Source organism: Equus asinus, chromosome 10, assembly GCF_041296235.1.
Source record: "Equus asinus isolate D_3611 breed Donkey chromosome 10, EquAss-T2T_v2, whole genome shotgun sequence".
NCBI lineage: Eukaryota > Metazoa > Chordata > Mammalia > Perissodactyla > Equidae > Equus > Equus asinus.
In genome coordinates, this window is record NC_091799.1 from 59563846 (window position 1) to 59586328 (window position 22483).

The window sequence follows — 22483 nt, forward strand, 5'->3', positions numbered from 1 at the left end:
TACTGATTTAAGACACTTCCTTTGTCGTATACTAATCTTATATGTACTTGGGTTTATTTCTTAACTGTCTCTTTGGTTCCATTGTTCTGTGAATCTGTGTGCCATGCCAGTACTACAGGTTCTCTGAGCTACCCATATTCATATAATTACTGTTTTAATATTTGGACAGGAAAATGTGCTCCTTACCTCCCACCCCCACCCCTAGTTATTCCTTTTGTCGTAATTTTTCTTGCTAATTCCACATGTTTATAAACACATAAACTTTTCATTTCTTCAGATAAACCTTTCATTTCTTTCTATCAATAACGTTATACTTAATATCTTCTTGACATTCACATGGGAAATTACCCTTTTAATCTGTACTTAGGAAAATGGTCAAGAATCCCATCTCTAAATGGACATAGATATTCATTGTACACTTCAGTGCAGTTATTATTAGTCAGTGACATTGTAGTAAATGAAGTTTCACATTTTTAGGTGGACTGTGGTTTTTTTTTTGTTTTTTTTTTTTTAGCCTTAAAATCTGAAGGGGATGATTACTATATTAATGGTGCCTGGACTATTGACTGGCCTAGGAAGTTTGATGTTGCTGGGACAGCTTTTCACTATAAGAGACCAACTGATGAACCAGAATCCTTGGAAGCTCTAGGTCCCACCTCAGAAAATCTCATTGTCATGGTAAATGTGTCTTTGCCATTTCATTTCTACTGTTTGTAATCTGCCCTCTGAGGTAGAAAGGGACAGGCTTTATTGTCTCTGTTTTACAGGTGGTGAAATTAAGGTAAATAAAGGTAAAATGGTTTGCCTAAGGGTGTAAACTATGTGTAAAGTTAAGGCCATAGTGCTTTTTCCAAATGACTGCTTGATCTTTTCAATGCCTGCTTGAATAATATTTTTATAACCGAACAAGGCAGGTGAGAGAAATGACTCCAAATTACGCATGAAAATGGAAGGAGAATATTCAGTATAAGTGCATGTGTTCTAAAGGTTATCTTAAATTTCCTATAAGACTTACTTTATGACATTTTCTTCTTCAAAAGAAATAATAAATATCTGAGTGAAGGCTCATTATATTTTAATTATCTTCACCAGTTGTTTTCAATGGCAGGTTCTGCTTCAGGAACAGAATTTGGGAATTAGGTATAAGTTCAACGTTCCCATCGCTCGGACTGGCAGTGGAGACAATGAAGTTGGCTTTACATGGAATCATCAGCCTTGGTCAGAATGCTCAGCTACTTGTGCTGGAGGTAAGACACCCACTAGGCAGCCCACCCAGAGGGCAGGATGGAAAGCAAAACATACTCTGAGCTATGGTTTGTGTTTGCTAAAGAAGCTAATTGGAAACATTTCTTGCAGGTTTGCTTCAAGCTGTAATTTAGCAAAAGAAACTTTGCTTTAATTATATTATATTCCGTTTGTTTTTAACCTCATGTAATTTGTACAGATTTGTTGGTAAAATACATCTTGGCACAATGAGTGTCTCTGCTGGTGCTTCTCCCAAGACTATCTTGAAGGTGGGCTGTATGCTTTTCGTGAACGCATTCTTGGTAAAGAACATCAAGAGTTTTAAATAAGAAAATGAGCAAGAATCAGACGGCACAGATGCAACTTCTTGTAATGGGGGATGAGAATGTATGTCTGTGTGCTGTGTGTTTGTGTTTGTGTGCTTGTGTGTTTCCCACAATCCTATTAAAATTCCCTTCTCCACCCATCAAAGTTAAGGGACTATATACTGGGAAAATACAATAATTACTGGTGTCTGGGTCTCTAAGTTAATGGTGTATGCTGACCCCATTATAGTCCCTCAGAGAGGTAGCTGCTAGGCGGTGGTTGGTGATGTGTTGGTTGTCCCATGTGCGTTTTTCATGGGTGCCTTTTCCCCACAATTTACTCTATTCCTAATCCTCCTCCCTCTAGTGGCCACCAATGCAATTCTTTACCTCTGGCTGGGAGAGCAGGACAGTTGGCTTCCTTCAAAGCCAACACCCTTGCTGCTGCATGGACTGGTGAGTAGAAGTGCTGTGCAAGCAGCATCTTCCTTCTCTCTGGAGACTAAATGCATCGCCTCCACCGTACACCTTGATCCCAGTAGGCAAGGAAACAAACCCATCCCTCAGGCCTAGGCTGGACTAGAGCACATCACCATTCCAAAAGCAAAGATTAAGTTTTCAGTAGTGATATTTAGAATGGGAAAAATTGAAATAAAGTGGATCATCCCATTTTACCCCATATTCCAATGTATTACCTACTTTCCCTTTCTAAACTGCTCAGAAACATATGATTTAACATGGACTTTATCCTATCTTGTCCCGTACTCACTGAATCTCTAAACACCTCTGATTCTTAAGGCTTGAATCAGAGAAATTATTTTCACAGAAATGATTATCATATAGTAGATTCAGTATTTTTAGACTCATATAGAATTAAAATCATTGATTGACAACTACAACTTAAGTAGTAAACACTATACCAAATAAAAAAGCAAATGAATAAGAATAATGTTTTCTCCTGTGTGAAGTGTCATGAAACATGGTTATGTATAATTTGTGGCATATTTAAAAAGATTTCTAATTCCCATCCATTTTGTGTATGAAATGGCTGGTGATTTATAATGTAAAGTTTTAAAAACTATAGGGTGTTACTATTTCTTTTAGTAAAATAAAGGATATTTGAAATTAATTATTTAAGTTAATGCCATTATATTATATTTTAGTGGCATTTATACTTATATCTTTCTTTGTTTCAATTAAATTCCTTCTTATTCAATCTATCAATTAACTTCCCCCTTCCAAAAATTTTTTCATAACAATATATACATAATTCAGTCCCTGAAGTAAGATGGGATAAGCTTATTAAAGAAGAGTCAAAATAATTCAAAGTTTAGGAAATCTAATGAGGAAAGTCTAAATGTTGAGGCTGATTAGCTTGGAGAGGAGAAGGCTGAGGGAAAGTATATTAGTATCTTCAAGGATGTGACAGAATGTTGAATAGGAAATTCTTAGTGCCTGTTCGTCTTTGTACTGAAAATTGCTATATTTGGCGATGGTTTAGACACAGTCTTGTCTGAGGCCAAGGAGGGATTATGTGAATTCTCAATGTTCCTTCTAACCCTATGATTCTTTTGTTCAAAAAGGAGATAATTCAGCAAAAAAGAAAAAAAAGGCAATGAGAACTGAATTTAGAAGAAAATCTATGATTTTATGAAAGTAAAGAAGTATGAAAAATCTTTAATGAGTGTTATTCTTGTCCATAACACTTGTATTGAGAAATCATAACACAAAAGTGATTTCTTGTGATAGGAGATTAAACGAAAAAAACATGAGGAGGGAGAAAAGCCCCCGGAGAGAGAATTTTCTCTTCTTTGTTATTTATACTTCTTTCTTCTATTCTGGATCTACTGATCCTAGATACTTGAGGTGGTTCTGGGAACCAGAATGCTGCTCAGTTGTGATATGACAGCATTCATGAGGCCATTGCCTTCTTTGGAAGAGAGATATCCAGTGCTTGAAAGTTGGCAGGCATAGTGTGAAGAGCTGCAATTTGTCTTACTTGATAAGTGGTTCTCAAAGTGGCCCCTGGACCAGCAGCATCAACATCGCCTGAGAACTTATAAGAAATGTTAATTTGGGGGCCCCATCTCAAACCTACTGAATAGAAACTTTCTGTGGGGGCCAACAATCTATGTTTTAACAGCCTCTCCAGGTGATTCTGATGCTTGCTCAAGTTTGAGTACCACTGGTCATGGTTGACAGAGAAACCGAAACCTAGCACTCTAGACACATAGAATCTGTGTCCTTATCACTGAAGGCTGTGCATCCCTCTAGACTCATTTTGCACCTAGAACAATGTCTGAAACATACTAGGCACTCAATAAATGTTTATAAATGAGTGAATGAACACAAGGAATTAATTATTTTGGTAATTATATATTTGTGCTAGTTCTTTCCAATGTGAGAAATGAGTGTTTAGAATTGCTAATTTTCTTATGAGATGGAGCGAAGGGATTGCCCAGGAGAGACAGCATAGTTTTGGTTAGAATGAATAAGTAAAACCAAGCTCCTCTCTTTGTTTACTTTGAATAGGTGGAAAATATTTCCTAGGATATAGAGTACGGATATCTCTATTCTTCCTATACCCTTTTAACCTTCCTATACCCTTTTATACAGAAGGCTTGTGATTGAGGGAAGTAAAATGCCTTAGGACTCAGGAATCTTGATCAAAGTAGAGAGCCAGAGTCAGCTGCTTGGTAATAGTAAATGGAACTTCATCTATACTTAAGGAATCTTTCAGGAAAAAGTCATTTCTACCTAGTTTTCACTAAGGAACTAAGGATCAATACCAAAGTCAGTTCTTAATTGGGATACTCCACTCTCATCTTTCCAGGGTGATGCTTAGTGTCTTGAGGCTGCCAGAACTTTTAAAAATGGAAAAAGAGAAAATAAGAAAGATCTCAAAGAACTTTCTTTTGCAACCTCACAATCTTCTCACCTATTGCTGTACTGCATATATTTTATTAATGGCAAGATCTTTGGACTTTGAGTTGGGGAGCAATGTTGACAGCTGTCTCTTTTGAGATCTTGTAAGATAAGAAGTTTTGAGACTGTTTTTCTGTTGCTTAGCAGACTCGATGACAAATCTGCTGCTGCAGGAAGCATTGGTGGTGATTCAGTACCAGTAACGGTCTTCTCTCTGAGTCAGTGATGAAACACTTCCTCAGCCTGAATAAGAACATTGAGATGCTGTGGGGTGTTGTCTTCAGGATAAATGTGATTTTTAAGATATAGATGTGACTCTTCCTCTGAGAGAAACTCAAGCCCAGTGAATTAAAATTTGACTATTTCTGAACCGTTGTTACTCCTACTAGAGTTTTGTTTCTTTACTCCTTATCCAAAGTATTGTATACTCTGTAATTTATCCAACTCCCAAATTTATATGCTACCATTGTATTCATGATTAATGTGTTAATTGGCAAAGTTTGGCTGGATAGTGAGAATTATATTATTTTAAAATATAAAGTTTTGGGGCCAGCCCGGTGGCGTAGCAGTTGAGTTCTCTTGCTGTGCTTCAGCAGCTTGGGCTTCGCCAGTTCGGATTCAGGACACAGACCTATGCACTGCTTATCAAGCATGCTGTGGTAGGCATCCCACATAGAAAATAGAGGAAGATGAGCACAGATGTTAGCTCAGGGCTAATCTTCCTCAAAAAAATATAAAATAAAATAAATAGGGGCCAGCCTGGTAGCGCAGTGGTTAAGTTAGCACATTCCGCTTCGGGCAGCCCGGGGTTCACCAGTTTAGATCCTGGGTGCGGACTTACCCACCGCTCGTCAAGCCATGCTATGGCAGGCGTCCCACATGTAAAGTGGAGGAAGATGGGCACGGATGTTAGCTCAGGGCCAGTCTTCCTCAGCAAAAAGAGGAGGATTGGCAGCAGATGTTAGCTCAGGGCAAATCTTCCTCAAAAAATAAAAAATTAAATAAAATACAAAGTTTTAGGAGGTTTTTTTTTAAGTAGTAATTTATGCCAGTATGCCTTTGAACTGTGACTTTTAAAGGTTCAAATAACAAATACTGTATATTCAACTTTTGATTTTAGTCATACATAGTGTCTTTTTGCTAATGCTTGGCTAGATGTGAAGTTCTTAAATTTTAGTATGCATCAGAATCACCCAGATGTCTTGTTCAAACAGATTGCTAGGTTATGCCTCCAGTTTCTGATTCAGTGGGTCTGGGGTAGACTCCAAGAATGTGCATTTCTAACAAGTTTCCAGGTAATGTTGGTGCTACTGGTTTGGGAACCATACTTCAGGAAACACTGAGCTAGACACTTAGATTTCAGGAAGTGCCTATTAAAACAAAATGACAAATCTTTTAGGTAATAATCCATATTATAGTTATAATCCACATTACAACTAGTCTTTTTAGTGATAAATAGTTCTACTGCTCAGCTATGTCATAATAAAATTTTACAGTTTATAAAACATTTTCTGGTGCCCTGTTTCATTTGATCATCCTCAACAGCACCAAGAGATAGTCATTGCTATTATTATTTTTATTTTATAAATAAAACTCCAGCAAAGTAGCTTGCTAAAATCAAGACTTACAAATTGAGTTCTAGTGATTTTTTTTTGTTATGAGCATTTTCTGTCATAATAAAAATGGTCCTTTACCTTGAACAGAACTTTTTCACCAGTTTGCAACCTCAACATAGCAACATGACATATCTCCACTCAAAAACATCTCCTTTACTAGCTTTGAAATTTTATTTTTTCAAATGCTTTCCCTAAACTGATGGTTCTCAACTTTGGCCTTACGTTGGAATCACCTGGAGGACTTTAAAAAATTCTGATGCTTGAGGCCACACTCCTAACGAATTAAATCTGTGGCCTGAATGTTAAGAACTCCCTAGGTAATTCTAATGTGCAGCCAAGGTTGAGAAGTACTGCCTTTGAGGCTGATTGAAGTTTATTTAGTTTTCAACTAATTTACATTCAGATGCAAATACCTCTGGGAGCATTACTAACACATCTCTGTTATTAATTGGCTACTAGTTGAAAGCAAAGTTAGTGAAAGTTAAGTATAAGTATCTGGAGTGGGAAAGTAGAGAGAGGCATCAGAGAAGGGAATGAAAAAAAAACAGTAGAATGCTAATTAATGTCATAATTTTGTTTAGAGTGGCCGTTGGCCTTGCACACGCCTTTAGAATGCTTTTTTGTAGTTTGGTTTATTTACAGGCTTTCTTCTTTACCTGATGGATCATTTATAAGCATCTAATGAATGCTTTTAAAACTGACTGAAATTGCCCTAAATATTGCTTCTTGGCCTTTTGGCTAAGGTCGAGTAAAATTGTGCTAAACAGATTTTCCAAAGTTCTTCCTTCTAGTTTGAAGCATCTGTGGTCCTTAGGGAGCTATAATGAATCAGTGGTTATATACTAAACCAACTTTAATTTAGACCCACAGGTCAGAATATGAGGCATATGGCCCCTGTTTTAACTCAATATTTATAAAAACTGATAACAAACTTTTTTCTTCTTTGTGACTTATAGTTCTAATCAGAGAAAGCCTTCTGTTTTTCTGGGAAATTGTTCCATTAGGGAATGAATCTTTGCAAAATGCAGCAGTATTCATGATAATTTCCTTCCCTACCTTTCTGGATGTGTCTCATTTCCCACTATTCAGGCCATTCCCTCCCCACCCCTCACCCCCGCCCCAATCCCTAATCCCTCCTCTTGTTTAATACAATACTTAGGCTTTAAAGCAAAGCCTTCCAAAGCCACTTAACTGAGAGTTGATGCTGTACTGTTGCATTCAACTTCGCAACTGTCCTGTTACAAAAGAAACCTTAAGAATGCTTTATTTGTGGTGCAAAGAAACGTCAGACATACATATATATTTTGCATTGTATTAGTTTTAAATTTATACTCTAAATATACAGTCTTTGCCCTGTGATCTACTCTATTGACATTTCTTATTACTTTCTTCAAACTGTTTTTTCTAGGATTTTCTTTCTTCCTCTTTGTGTAGAAGTACAAAAATTGTGTACCAAAGAACTCAATTTAGTCAGGTTTCTGCTGACAAACAGAGGCATCTCTCTGCTAAACATTGTTTGGCAGCTCAGAGGGGAAAAGATAAGCTACAGCCATGCTTAGACTGAGAAGGAGGAAGAAGGAGGCAGGTTTATTTTTACAGCCAATTTTGATTTTGTTTGCACATCAAAGAGCATAGATTTCCTTACATACACTATGGGGTTATTCAGGACTGTTTCTGATCAATTGTTATTGACTATATTTAAAATTTTATCATTACTTTTCCTTGTACATTTACATAGCCTAATTAATTTTCCTTGTATGTTTGATGGTTATTTTATTTGGGTGCTTATTTTATTTATTATTCTTTTTCTTCCCTGGATGTCATCTTAAGCCTAGTTCGTGCATGCGTACGTGTGTGTGTGTGTGTGTGTGTGTGTGTGACTATCTTATAAACGTAAAAGACATTCTATGTGTTTCTTCTTTCCAGCTAGGACAAATTCTTCATATTTACTTTTTGTGATTTCACCTGATTCACCTGAATTCTTATACAAATTGCAGCTGGCTTCTACTCTTTAAGATTTTTAAGATGCTTTACATAGTTTCCAACTACGATTTTGTGTTTTACTGATTTAGGGCTATATTTTGCAAACTGCACCGTGGTGCTCCAAGACACTGCAGCAGACTTAGAGGCACTGCAGGATATTGTATGTTTTCAATGGAAGCACAGCAACATCCGTTGTACACCACACAGATTATTACTGTTACGTTATTTAGTAGTACTATTTAATAAGTGAAACTCTTAGATATTTTTTTCTGGCTAGCAAGTGTTGAAAAAAATTGCTGAGACAGTAAGGGTGCCATGAACCAAGAAAGTTTGAGAACTCTTGATTTAAAGTCAAGCAAGTGTAATTAAAGTTGGATAAAAATTAGACACCTCCCTTTTTTTCAGTAGATGCTGAATTTCATTTCATGAAAGGAAAAAAATGCATATAAACCTCTTATTCAGGGTCCTGGTGATGTTCAGAGTTTAAAAATAGAGACTCTCCCATACTTCCAGTTAAGGAACTAGAGGTCTTGAATAATATGTAAATTTCTCCTTCATGTCTGTATTAAGTATTCCTTCTGCTGTGTCCTGAATATGTTTCCTTCCTCTGTCTCTGTTAGTTCAGTTAAGATTGGCAGGTGATTAAAGCAAAAAAGAGGAAAAAAAGAAAGTAGAAGACGACGACGAAGAAAGAAAAAGAAATTATATACTTTAAAAAGCCCCTGATAGCAAATTCCTCTTTGCAGCTTACTACCTAACAAGTTTATGTAATAATCTATGATATTCCAATTATTAATAGCATACTTTTAAAATTATTTTAATGAATCTATCATGTGGATTGCCTTCGCCCCTTTAAAAAGTTGGATATTTCTACATTGTTTCAATGGAAACATTATATGTTCATGTCATATATTTTATTGTTTTCAAGAATGATGCAACACAAGCATAATGTGCTCTTAAAAGTGTAGCAAATCCATTCTAAAATAACACTTTTAGAATTGTTTTTCAAAAGTAATTACTAAAGAAAAATACAATGCAACGTTTAGGCCAGTACTAACACCTGACTGAAAGAGAACATCTCTCCAAGTACTAGATAAAACACAGGCAAGGGCTGTGCATTTTCACAGATGTCCTTCTAATTCCTTGATAATTCTGAGATCCCTAACACATCTAACATCACTAATAACGGTCAATTCACATTATTAGTGAACTAACAGAATGTGCTTCAAACAAACAAGGGATTCAAGACTTCACTTTTATAGACATAATAATAATAATAATAATAATAATAATAATGACTGATACTTGTATTGGGATTTATAAATGCCATGTACACTGTAGCTTTCACAGAAACTTAAAGTGGAGAAGTCCAAATTGGAGCTGACAGAGGAAAACAAAATCCAATTGTTTTTCAAGATTTAAAATAGACATGATTGAAATTAAGTGTGAAAGACATAAGAAAGTTGAATCTTATAACTATGTTTGCTTCTCTTTGATTTATGATTTACCATTCCAAAAGTTACTTTCAAAGTGAAAGATAACAGATGGAAATTTTAGTTTGAATAATTAAAAACACTTTACTCATTGCCATCTCTTTCTCTTTAAAGAAACATAGTTATATAATTAGTTTTTAAGAAAAATTCCCTATAAAAGATATTTTCTGTGTGAGGTTGCACAATGTACTATTGTTTGAAACTGTGAGGGTCGTTTTATATTTTATTTCTGTATATACCAAATTTAGACATAAAACAGATCACTGTGATATTTTTAATAATACAAGTCCCTTGTAAGGAGTGACTTGAGTTTACAAGGAATAAAGATTTGCATTCAGTTTTGTTATTTTTCTCTTTAGTCTTTGAAAAATAAAATATTTATAAGAGTAGACAATGGTCTATCATTGCATTGATCATGGCATTCCCCTATTCATTCTCTCCCACGTCCCCTCCTTTCAGATCATTTTCAATGTTGAGAAGGAAGAGAACCCTTTAACATATGAGATTAGTTGTACCAGGCATCATGGCAGATCACCTGTGAACGTCACAGCTCCCAAAAGCCTAGGCTTTGGAGCCATCAATTGCATCTGCCTCTGTTCTCATATAACAAGCCCTTGAGAGGAGTGACTCCTCTAGACAAAATCATACTCTTGCTTGGTTCACACTTCTGGAAGTTAATACATTTGTTCATTTATTCATCTATAATAATTGCTTCTGTTTATCTTTTTCCTTAAGCATATGGCTTCCGCTATATATTTATAAAATTATTTGAATTCTCCTATGTATTTTCAATATAATTTAAGCTTTCTAACCTAGTCTTACCTATGAAAGTTTCGTTTGATAACCTGACATTTTTTTATTGTTTACTCCTGCATATTGTGGCTTGAATTTTGTCTAATGTTAAGATTTATAGCTGAAGGCAAGAAATTTCTGCTAACCCAAAATGTTCCCCTTAGTGCTGTTTTCCTTCCTCTTTCATCTCATTTATATTACTTTGGAGATTATATTCTTTCCTAACGTGACCAGGGCCTGGATACATATTTGCTCACTGAAAAACCTGGATAAGGCTGAAACCAAAGTCTGAGTGCATTCCTATTGTAATAATGTATGTGTCACAGGTCCATGTTTCACTTCACAAAAATTCTTTCCTAAATAGCATTTTTAACAATCATAGCATTATGCATCTTTACAAGGTATTATACATAAAATGCTTTTGGAGAGAGTTAATCCTTAAATGGTAAGCATCATCCTGATTTTATAGGACCTTATGATATCACTATTCCCACTTGTTTTTACTTGAAGAAAATGAAGATTTTAGTTTAAAAGCTATACAGCTTGTTTATTACTTAATTCTGAAATATTTACTCTTTGGTTTCAAGAAAGGAGTTTTATATAGAATTAGAAGAAAAGCTTCTCGGGGGGCTGGCCCGGTGGCACAGTGGTTAAGTTTGCACGTTCCGCTTCTCAGCGGCCCGGGATTCGCCGGTTTGGATCCCAGGTGCAGACATGGCACCGCTTGGCAAGCCATGCTGTGGTAGGCATCCCACAGAGAAAGTGTAGGAAGATGGGCATGGATGTTAGCTCAGGGCTGGTCTTCCTCAACAAAAAAGAGGAGGATTGGCAGTAGTTAGCTCAGGGCTAATCTTCCTCAAAAAAAAAAAACTTCTCTATTAATAGGTAATAAATCCATCACAATGTGTGGAATAAGCTTAAGGTCTTCTTATACTCTTAAGATATTATTTCCTCTAAATTTTTATTAATAAAATACCAGAAACAGGGGCCTGCCCAGTGGCACAGCAGTTAAATTTGCACATTCCACTTCAGGTGGCCCTGGGTTCGCCAGTTTGGATCCCTGGTGCAGACTTACACACCTTGTCAAACCATGCTGTGGCAGGCATCCCACATATAAAGTAGAGGAAGATGGGCATGGATGTTAGCTCAGGGTCAGTCTTCCTCAGCAAAAAGAAGAGAATTGGCAGCGGATGTTGGCTCAGGACTTTTCTTCCTCAAAATAAAAAATAAAAAATAAATAAGCTCCTACTAAAGATCATGGAGATTCCTTGTTAGTATAATAAGAGTTAGTCCTTTATATTAGGAAACTTGCCTCTCACAAATTCTTATTTCTAGTTAGTGTTCCACCTCTTGACATGTCTAGCCCCTTTGATGTGTACCTCACACTGGTAAGAACTCAGGCACTGAAACTAGACTACAAAACTAATGGGATCTCACAAAGGCCTGTTTTCCAGACTTATTATTCTGTAGAGTACAGGGGAAAAGCAGACATAGAAAGTAAAAAATATTGAACAATTGAATTGTGGAAACAGAAAAGAAGAGACAACTTTCATAGAATTTTGGATCTGGAAGAAACATTAGGATTCATCTAATTTGAGTGTCTCATTTTACCAACGAGAATGAAAACTTGTTTTAGGTCATTTACCTAAACTGCCAAGAATTCAAAAAGAGGTAACTAAACATGGCAGAAGTTGGAGTAAGGAAAAACATAGTAACAAGATAAAGTGAAGGGATATTGCAGACATTTGGCTATGAAAAGAGTTTTAAAATATCAATGAAGATCAGGGAAAGAGAAATCAGACAGAATATAACAAAATGGAAGAATTATAAAATTAAAAATATTAGACCTGAAAATGCATTATTTTATTAAATAAAGTATCTTCCATAATGTAATTATAATGGTACTTGCCTTGTCTCCTCCCTTCCCCCATTTTAATGTAATCTCATTGAGGTCAAGACTATCTCACTCATTTTCCTCCCTTATGATAATGAAAAACCATGCCTTACAGATAGTAGGAATTCAATGAGTTAAAGTGTTAGACACTTTCCATGGGAGAGGTTACTATTAAAATCTAATGAGTAGTAGGAATTCCCTCCGGAGATGGTGATTTCAAATAAACATAGTATATGTTTGCCCCCACCCTATTTTACCATCAGTAAACACAATTGCTCTAGAAAAAACAGTATTTTGAGAGCCACATTTTCCTTTTGATAATTCTGTTTCCTTGGGACACCTAGTTTTGCTTAGGACAGAAAGGAAGACCCTGGGAAGGCAGAGAAAGGAAGCCTTTGCAAGGTGAAAACTATCAGGAGGCTCTTCAGAAGCAAGCATATGGGTGGAGCTGATTGGTACCCGGGGTGCCAGCTGTTAGATCCAAGGCAGATGGGCTTTGCTCTGCCCTGCAAATGCTTGTGTCTGGCCAATAATCACACAGCACAACAGCCAGATTCCAGCAGTGAAAGGCAGAGCAGAGAGACATTTTTTTTCCTGGCACTTGTTGCTCTTTGGATTCTATCTGCAGTGAAGATTTAGATTAAATTAATATTGCTGGCCATATGCTTTGTATATTGTGGTTATATAGTGTTGTCTTGGTTGCTAGCTACTTTGGATGCTGTGGTTAAGCAAATTGTTGCCTTAGCCACCAACCACGTTTTTAGTATTAGTTCTGACTTTGTAACATTTTCCCCCCTCTTCTTCTTCAGAAAACTGTTTCTTGGGTAGATATGATGTGCTTATGCCACTAGATTAAATTATGTAGATATAATCCTAAGGATACATTTGTACCTCCCTTTCTTTCCCTTATTGATTCCTCACATGTGTTGTAGACTGCTCACTTACCAATTGAATGGTCTAAGACTGAAATGCTGGGTCTTATGAGTAGATTTGCCAAGACCCAGAAGGTCTTTCTCCTGCCTTTAACCTTCCCCACATCCTTCTTGGTTTAACACATAGTACTTTCCAAGTGAAATTTAAGTGGTAATTTCTGTGCATTGAGTGCTGTCTCTCTACTTTTAAAATAGTAAACTGTCCTGAGAAAAACAATATATTACCAAATATTGTTACAAATGAATTTATAAAATTATTTAATTCTCTGAAAGAAGAGAGAGATGGGACATGAGAGCGTTGAGCAGCTACTCCCCTTCAAGGGGAGTAGAGGAGGGATTGAAAAGAAGGCAGGGAAATGAAGAGGAGCTGTGTCTCGAATCTTCACTCGGGATTGCTCTTAGGACTGTAGCTGCTGAGCAAAAGACCCCATGTTTTTCACTTGAACCATCGCCATCTCCTAGAGTAAGCACAGCGGATGAAGCATTCTATCCGGGACTCACTTGCAGCTTGGTGGACTTCTTGATCATTTTCCTGTGATATATGCTGTTTCAAAATCCTGAAAGCCATTTCTTGATGTGTAGCTAGAGCAGTGATTCAAGTTAGGCACTCCCTTTCATTGGACAAGGGGACCTCTGGTGGGAAAATAGATCATCTATAATTTTTAACTATTGGCAGAAAACTAAATATAAGATCTGACAAAATGTAAACTTCTAGACTAAAAGTAAGGGTTGTGTTTCCATGTTAAGAACCATCATATTTGACTCTTTGATATCAAATTGTTTTGATCAAAAAAAAATTCTTTGATACTCATTTTAGAGAGTTTAAAGGAAATATGTATTGGTAATGGCAACTTGTACTTAAATTCTTAATATGAAACCATTGATTTTTTTTTAATCATAGAAGAGGGATTGCATTAAAAAAAAGTAAAGATTTTGCATGCCAGTAACTTTAGGTATTTAAGAATAAAATGTAGTTAATGCAGTTTTAAATTTGACCAAAAAATTATGCAGAACATCTGCATTTATCCAGGGAGCATGGACACTAAGCCACTAGAATTTTGTTTTTGATTGGGCATATACTGACTGGTCATGTGGATATTTTATGTTTTTGATTATAAACTATAAGTGTTTAGATATGAAAGCATAATGGCTTTGTGTAACTGCATGTAATTATTCCCGGCAAGGTTTAAATCAACTTCTTAGCAGTGTTTTACAGATTACTTTAAAAGGAGCTATGTACAATAGGCTTGATCATATACAAAGATTCTAAACTCAATCATTTTTCTTGTTGACTTAGTTTAGATTATTTCCAGTTGATCTGTATTTTCTACTTTCTAAGCTAAAAACTGCATTTTCTTTAATCCAAAAATATGTGTTTAAAATTCCGTCCAATTGGGTGCATTGGTTTAAAGAGTTATCCTGTTGCTACTGACTTGAAAAGAAAAAAAACTCTGTAAACTTGCCAAGTGTGGGGGTACAAGTTGGAAGATTTGCATGCTGTTGGAAGACGATAGTTCAACATTGTAGGAAGATTTGGAGTAGATTACCGGTACAGCCAGTTCTTGAGTGTGAGATACCACACTGTCTAATGTAACATTTTAGAAGAAAATTAATAAAAGATGGATGCAAGGGAAAATACATCTTCATAAAACATAGAGTAATTTCAGCTGTTTATTCAAGGACTTTAATTTTTACTCCATAAAAAATAGTGTTCTGAAATGACGAAACTGAAATGAACTCCAAAATACCCTAATTCCTAATTTTTAAGAAGTTTGCAAGGCATGAACAAAATTAAGTCAATTTGTAATTCTTAGCACTTAGCCCAATATCTCATAAGAAGCACGGTGCCTTGTGTTTAGTAACTATTCTCTATTGAATGAATGAATGGATGAGTGAAAGAATGAATGACCTGCCAACCACATATAGCTGGTCTTTTTAGTTTGTGTACTATGTAATTGTAAACTAATTACTGGATCCCACCAAAGAGCAAAATAGCCTTAAAAGTCCAAAACAAAGATATGAGATTATGGATAATTTTTATTTTGTTCTTTGTGGTTTTGTGTATTTTCCAAATTTTTAACGTGTCACGTAGCTAAATTTTTTCAAGATACATACGTGGCTAGAATTATCTTAAAATCAAATATCAATTTCATCTCTAGTAACTAGCTCATCTGTGATTCAGATTGCAGAGGACTTGCTTTTACATTAAAGGCTACTTTTAAAAACTAATGTAATTATAACCAAAAAATACTTCTAGGGTTAATTTAAAGGAAGTAGAATTGTATCTTAACCTGTAGAAACTGAATTAATCTTTCTGCCACTGCTACAAAGCAATGTCAGTTCTATTTTATAGTGTTGAAAAATGTTTATCCTTGTCTGAAAAACAATCAAGATACTAGGTTGAATGCCAACTTTCTTGTTGGAAGTATAGTCATGTATTTTTTATTATTAAACATATTTATAAAAGTTGAGTAAAGTTGTAAGTCCTTTGTGTTGGTGGATGGTTTGAGTCTCCCTCCTCCAAGTATAATCATATTTGAATGACTTAAAAAAAAAAAAAAACCACACTAACCTATAAAAGCAATCCCCTGCTTTCCCTGTTAGGAACAAAATATTGAACCTGGGTGGATGGACATTCTGAGCCTCTGTGGCAGTTGGTAGTTGAGTCCTATGACTAATGGTAGAGAATTTTGTCTAGGTGGATCACATGGACTTAGTTATCTGCCCACTGTTATGACACAATGGGGAGATATCTGATGAATATTGTGGAACATCTGTGAATGGATCATAGCAAGGCCTGATGTGAATCATTCTTCCCTCAAAAATCTAAAGTTTAATAGTTTAAAAATTCCAAACTGTTGTCTGATAAACTGAGATATTTGGCCTATTTTAGAGCTTGGGAGGGAATGAATACAACACATACTCTGACATTTTGCCAGTAAGTCATTTGCTGTTTTAAACCCCTACATTTAGGACAACCTAAAAACTTGTTGAAGGCGATCAGATCAGTAAGAGCCTTCTAATAAAATATACTTTTTTTGATGCTCTCCACCATCATGGAGTCTACAAGACTTAATAGTTTTCCCTATCAGGGAAATAGATTTCCCTGTCTTTAATTCAAAGGGCTTAGTTGAAAGTGCGCATAGCATGGTGACTGAGGCACTCCCCCCTGCAACATTCCTTGACTCCAAAGGGACCCTGGGGGAAGCATTTGGTGCGTAGCTCTTTCAGTGACAGTTTCCTTCACTGAATGATCCTGTTTCACGTGATTTCCCTAATTTGGTATCAAATTCTTTTATTTAGGGTACTGTTAAAAGCAACCGGGAGGACAAAAGGGGATTGGGGAGCAAAACTGAAGGTTGTGTGGGACTAGCTAGGTGTGAAGCTGTGGTTTCCCAGATACTGCTAATGCTGCTTTTATGCTCTTTCTGGGTAATTTTGCCTACCTGGTTACAGAGATGGGGTGGGTGAGTAGGGGATAGTTTAGTTTGTGCTTTTATTTCCGATTCCAGAAATAACCTGCTACCTCCATATGATCTGAAACAGATAACATTGTCTTGTAGTTTGACTTTTTCTCTGATACCTTAATATACCTGTCTTTGCTTCTTTTGATTCCTTGACACTAAAGAGATCATGGGTCTGCATAAAGTCTATTCACCAGGGTGTTTACGATTAAGAGTGTGTTTGTGTGTGTCTTTGTATTTTGTGAAATGTGAGCGAGTTGTGGTGGATATCTTTGCCAATAAATAAAATATATATATTTATATTTTTACAAATTTTATAATGAGAATATTTTTAGCTCTGGCAAACAGGTCACATAGACCAATTTTTAAGAATGAGATAAGAACTTTGTAAGTTAATATTTGATGGAATATATATATCTGTTTGACAATGGTGTAATTAACAGGGGCCAACTCTGTTAAAGCAAACAGACTAATGGGTTGCAGTCCACAAGAGGCCTACTACAATCTCTACATTGTAGACATTATGGGCTTTTAGAGAAATAAATCTATAAATGGAAGAAAAAAATGAAATATGTGAATGTGATGTGTTCGTACCAAAGACTAAATTGATGGAGTTTGTCCTACAAAATATCAAAAAGTGAATTTATCCCAATTGTTTTATTTTCAAATAGATATACAACCATTGTTTTGCACTGAAATGTATATTCATACATTTTATTTGATAATATTTTGGGAAAATGAAGTTTGGCTTTTTTTTTAAGGAAAGCACGAAGGAGAATATACAAGTGGGAAAACTAATTGTTTAAAATTACCAATAATTTCTTTTCTGAAGTTGAAACAGTTATGTTTCTAATATGAGAACAATAATTTTGCCTACAATTACAGTATAATGACCAGGACTTCTCTCCTTTTAGAGAAGCAGTCAAATGTTTCTGGAACAGATAAGACTGCAGCGATCCAGTGAGGTTGATTTCCCACAGAAGAAAACTATGCATACCTAACTTATTGGAAGGTAAACGACTCTTTGATTAATGCTATCCTCCTTTTCTCAAGGTGTCCAAAGACAGGAGGTGGTCTGTAAAAGGTTGGATGACAACTCCATTGTCCAGAACAATTACTGTGACCCTGACAGTAAGCCACCTGAAAATCAGAGAGCCTGCAACGCTGAGCCCTGCCCTCCTGAGTAAGTAAGAGGAAGAAGTGAGAATTATTTTCTTCAAGTGCAAAGAGAAAACATTAGATAGTCATATTTGGAAACATACAGTCATATGATAGGAATAAATTAGACTGAGAAAAGGGGATAAAATGTCACAGAGGGTGGAATTTTGATGCCCCTTTCACTGAGCAAAGATTTCTATTTATTCATAGTTTTCAGTTATTAACTGCTTTAAGGCAGGAACTTCAGGAGTTGATCCTGACACAGTACTGGAAGTTATCATATTTCATCAATTCTGAGGTACATATCTCTTCACATTTTAATATCTCTGAAATTGAGATTCATCTTGCAGTTGATAGTGTCTTGCAATAATATCAGCATTATTTTTTTCTTTCTTAATGGTACGTAAAATAATGGTATCTTTGATTCAATAAAATACGGTAGATTGGTGTGCAGTCCTATCTATTCCAGATATTTAGGATAAATATCCTAAAGGCCTAAAGACTTTCAAAATGGCTTAGAAATATTTTGCAGTGGAATATCACTGCTTTAATTTGCTGGCCCAGTTTTAAGTTCTGTCATCCTAAGGCATCCTGTATTTTGACAGTTAGCCATAGCGTAGAGGTATACTTCAGTCTCTGTCAATTGATTAATGCAACAATTAAGCTCACTGTAAAGGGAGGCACAGGAGAGAGCCCATTCATCTTAATGATGACTTTAAAAAAATAAAAATTTAAAAATATGAGACCTGGTGTCAGTGAGCCATACTTTATAATCTGTAAGAATAGGAAGATTTCTTGATTGAGCAAAAGGCAATGATTATGTGAAAAAAGACAAAGATTCTGAGTTGATCATGAAAATATTGATCTTTGTAGGGATTTTGCCTGATTGGCAACTGCAAAACAGAACATGTGTAAATGGCATTTTATTCTTGTTTGAGAAATCAGAGTAACCATTATCTCCCTGGTTAACTAATTATCCCAACATGAAATTGATAAGGAAAAAGAATAAACATATCCCAAGCTCTCTAGAACTGGAGAGAAAAGCTCTATAATGAAGCAATCCCTTTTTCTGAAAATGACTGCAGTGGAGACACAAAAACCTGGGACTTACAAAGGATAAAGAAATCAGCTCCCTAATATGGTTAAAGCAAGGGGCATTTCTTAATAATTCTTCCAACACAGTAATGCCTTCTGAACTTTCATTATCCAGAGTCAGTGTCTGCCAGAATATTTGAAGCTTAAAGGGAAATATTCACTACTAATCTCTTGAAAACATTTAGGACAAGAAATTTTTATTCTAAGATTTTTAAAATTTCATGTCTCTTCTTTTCAAAATGTGATCACCATGTAACTAATTCCTTAAAATTCAGACATGGGAAAGTATAGAAATATGATCTATGATATGTATTATAAAGACAAAATGTTTAATTTTTTAATTTTCCTCCTTTGTGCCAATTATTTTTATATATTTAACTCAAGAGAAACTGAAAAACTATATAAAACAAAGTGAAGCTCAAAAACCATAGGCTAATTTTGTTCCTTCCAGTGTTTCCAATAACTTCAACATATTTTCATATAATTGTGTGTCTCAACTCATCAAGTTAATTCCCTGACACTCCGGATTTTAAGTATTATGTTTGGCATTTGATCAGCCATGTAAGGCATCTGAGAGGGCCTGGTCACACCTGTTCTACTTTGGCCTCAGCTTTTTTATTTGTTTAAGCTTAAACACTATTTGAAGGTCCATGGAGCTTTCAATGGTTGGTCATTGCATCCCATATATTTTGGGCTTGAGTATTACATTGGAGGCTTTTTTTAAACAGTTTAAGGATTATTGACATATTTGAATTAACATAAATGATTAAAATTGTTTCCTGTCTCCTTTCCTTTTGTAATTCTGAAATAAAACATTATTTATTATTTTTTTAAAAGTTTGGAGGTAAAAGAATGGAATTTGAAGAAGAAAAGTAAAGAGAATATTAGAAAGAAAATTTAGTCTGACTTTTCTTTTTTGGAAAGAGCTAAAGATATATATTTAAAATATTACTCTTTATTGCTCCATTTTATTCTTAGCTCCTTTTTAATTTATTCTTTATTCCTTTGAATTCAGACTATGAAAAAGGAAATCTCAATTCTTTAGAATAGTTATTGTATATAATAAGATTCTCCATAGACATTTGTATTATAGAGATAAAAATCACAGGAAAATACTCAATTCAATAACACTGAGTGTGGAAGAAAGGAAAGGAGATACGTTTTTTCAGATTATGATGTGATAATTGTATTTGTTTTTTGTAATACATATTAAAGCATAAAATTTTTTTAAACGCAGATACGTAAAAAGAGGAAGATTAAAAATGCCTGTAATATTTTAATACCACTATTAATATTTTGATGTATATATTTCCAGTTTTTTTCCTATGTCTACATAGGCATGTGTATATAACAAAATGGCATTATACTATTTATGATGCTTTGCAGTCAGTTCTCAACATATTTTGAACGTTAAATATCTTCTACAACATTTAGTAGATATATCATTGTTTGTTTAAGTTGGTTTTCCACTGTCGAACAATTTTGGCTGTGTTCTAGCTTTTGATCCCTTACAATACCACAGAGGTAACCATTTTTGCTACTAAAACGTTGTTCTCCATAATTATGCCCTTATACTAAACGAGTAGGAATAGAATTTCTGGTTCAAATGGAAATATATTTTAGTCTTTGAAACGCATTCTTAAATTTTTCTTCAGAAAGAATGTATGAATGTATACTCCACTAACAGTATATAAGAATGTCATTTCCCTGAACTGCATGACACTGAGTAGTATTATTTTGAAAACAATCTTTGACTATTTTATAGAGAAAAAAGCCTTGATATCTGATTGTTGTTTTATTTTGTATTTCTGGGATTGCAAATGAGACCAACATTGAGAAATTATGTTCAATGGGCCTTTGTATTATTTCTTTTTTGCTTTTCCTCTTCATGGCCTGTCCCATTTTTCTGCTGAAGTGTTTATCATTTTGTTATTGATTTGTATGAACTCTTAATGTATTATGGATATTAACTCTTTTACCTGTGTTCCAAGTACTCTTTCCTAGTTTGTCATATTTTTCCATATTATTTATGGTATTATGATCTATTTTTACTTATAAAAGTTTTAAAATATTATATAGGAAAACTATCGAACTTTTATTTCTTTCATTGGTATAATTTTTAGAAAGGCCTTACCCACTCTAAGACTATACTTTCCAAGTTTCTTTTTTTCAGTGTAAACTTTAATCTATCTGAAATATATTGGCCTGCTTTGAGGAAAGGATCTATTTATTTTCTTTTTGTGTGTGTGAGGAAGATTGGCCCTGAGCTAACACCTGTTACAATCTTCCTCTTTTTTTTGTTTTTTTTTGCTTGAGGAAGATTGGCCCCGAGCGTATATCCATGCCAATCTTCCTCTATTTTGCATGTGGGGCACTGCCACAGCACAGCCTGATGAGTGGTGTGAAAGGCCACACCCATGATCCTAAGCCTTGAACCGCAGGCCACCAAAGCAGAGCATGCAAACTTAACCACAACACCACTGGACTGGTCCGTATATTTATTTTCAAATATTATTGTTTTCCTAATACCATTAATTTAAAATCTGAAATGGTATTTTTTTATCAGAATGTATCTTTTCAAATAATGAAGTATTTTGAATGTCTTTTAGTCATATGGGAGACTTTATAAGTAGAGTATGGAGGAATAGAGGGTGGTAAGATTTATCCATGTCTTGTATAAAGAAAATGAGAAGGGAGTAGGAAGAATAGACAAAAGAGTCTTTGGTAGAGTAATAATAATAAAAAATGTTTATTTGGAAGACCTTGAAAGGACAGAGGAAAGCTTGCTGGGAAAAATTAGTGTGCTCAGAGCAACAGCTCTTTTATGAGAAAGAGTATAGAAGTCAAGATTGGGAGAGGGAAAAAACAAGAATTCTAGAGAAATTGAGTGAAAATGGTGGGATTCACGACATAGAGTTAAATAATTGACAAAAGGAGGGGGCTGGCCCGGTGGCACAGTGGTTAAGTTCTCACGTTCCGCTTCTGCGGCCTGGAGTTCACTGGTTCGGATCCCGGGTGAGAACCAACGCACCGCTTGTCAAGCCATGCTGTGGCAGGTGTCCCACGTATAAAGTAGAGGAAGATGGGCATGGACGTTAGCTCAGAGCCAGTCTTCCTCAGCAAAAAGAGGAGGATTGGCACTAGTTGGCTCAGGGCTAATCTTCCTAAAAATAAAAAAAATTGACAAAAGGAAAAGGGAGGAGTTGATATTAAAGAACATGACTGATAGGAAGCTGGTGCCCCACCATGAGAAAAAAAAGTAATGCTGACTTGGAATCTGAAGAGAAAGGCCAAGAGTTCAGTTTTGACCATGCTGTGTAATAGCAAGAATATTTTTATATATGACCTCATTGAAGTATCCTTGGATACAGGTGTTATTCCTGTATGATACTGTGGTTTTTAAATTTGTGAAAATCAGAAAAGTGAGAACAATAGAGCACCAAACATTGTGATAAAACTGTGACCAAAAACTGACGCAACGTTTTTTAAGCAACCGCAGTGCGGAAGGCAATGTGCTTTGGGAGAAACGGTTCCTTTTCCTAAAGGCAATCTAATTTGGTAAATACATTAAAAAATAATTA

General features: G+C 35.3%; 1 protein-coding gene across 1 annotated transcript in view; it reads left to right on the plus strand.

Moving 5' to 3' along the window:
- The window catches only part of ADAMTS6 (ADAM metallopeptidase with thrombospondin type 1 motif 6), a 311245-nt gene that overhangs the window by 254928 nt on the left and 33834 nt on the right, over nt 1-22483 (plus strand). The window contains exons 18-20 of the mRNA XM_070519576.1: nt 515-678; nt 1109-1247; nt 17703-17832. Coding sequence (XP_070375677.1) covers nt 515-678; nt 1109-1247; nt 17703-17832 — 433 coding nt within the window. The remainder of the gene's footprint in view (nt 1-514; nt 679-1108; nt 1248-17702; nt 17833-22483) is intronic.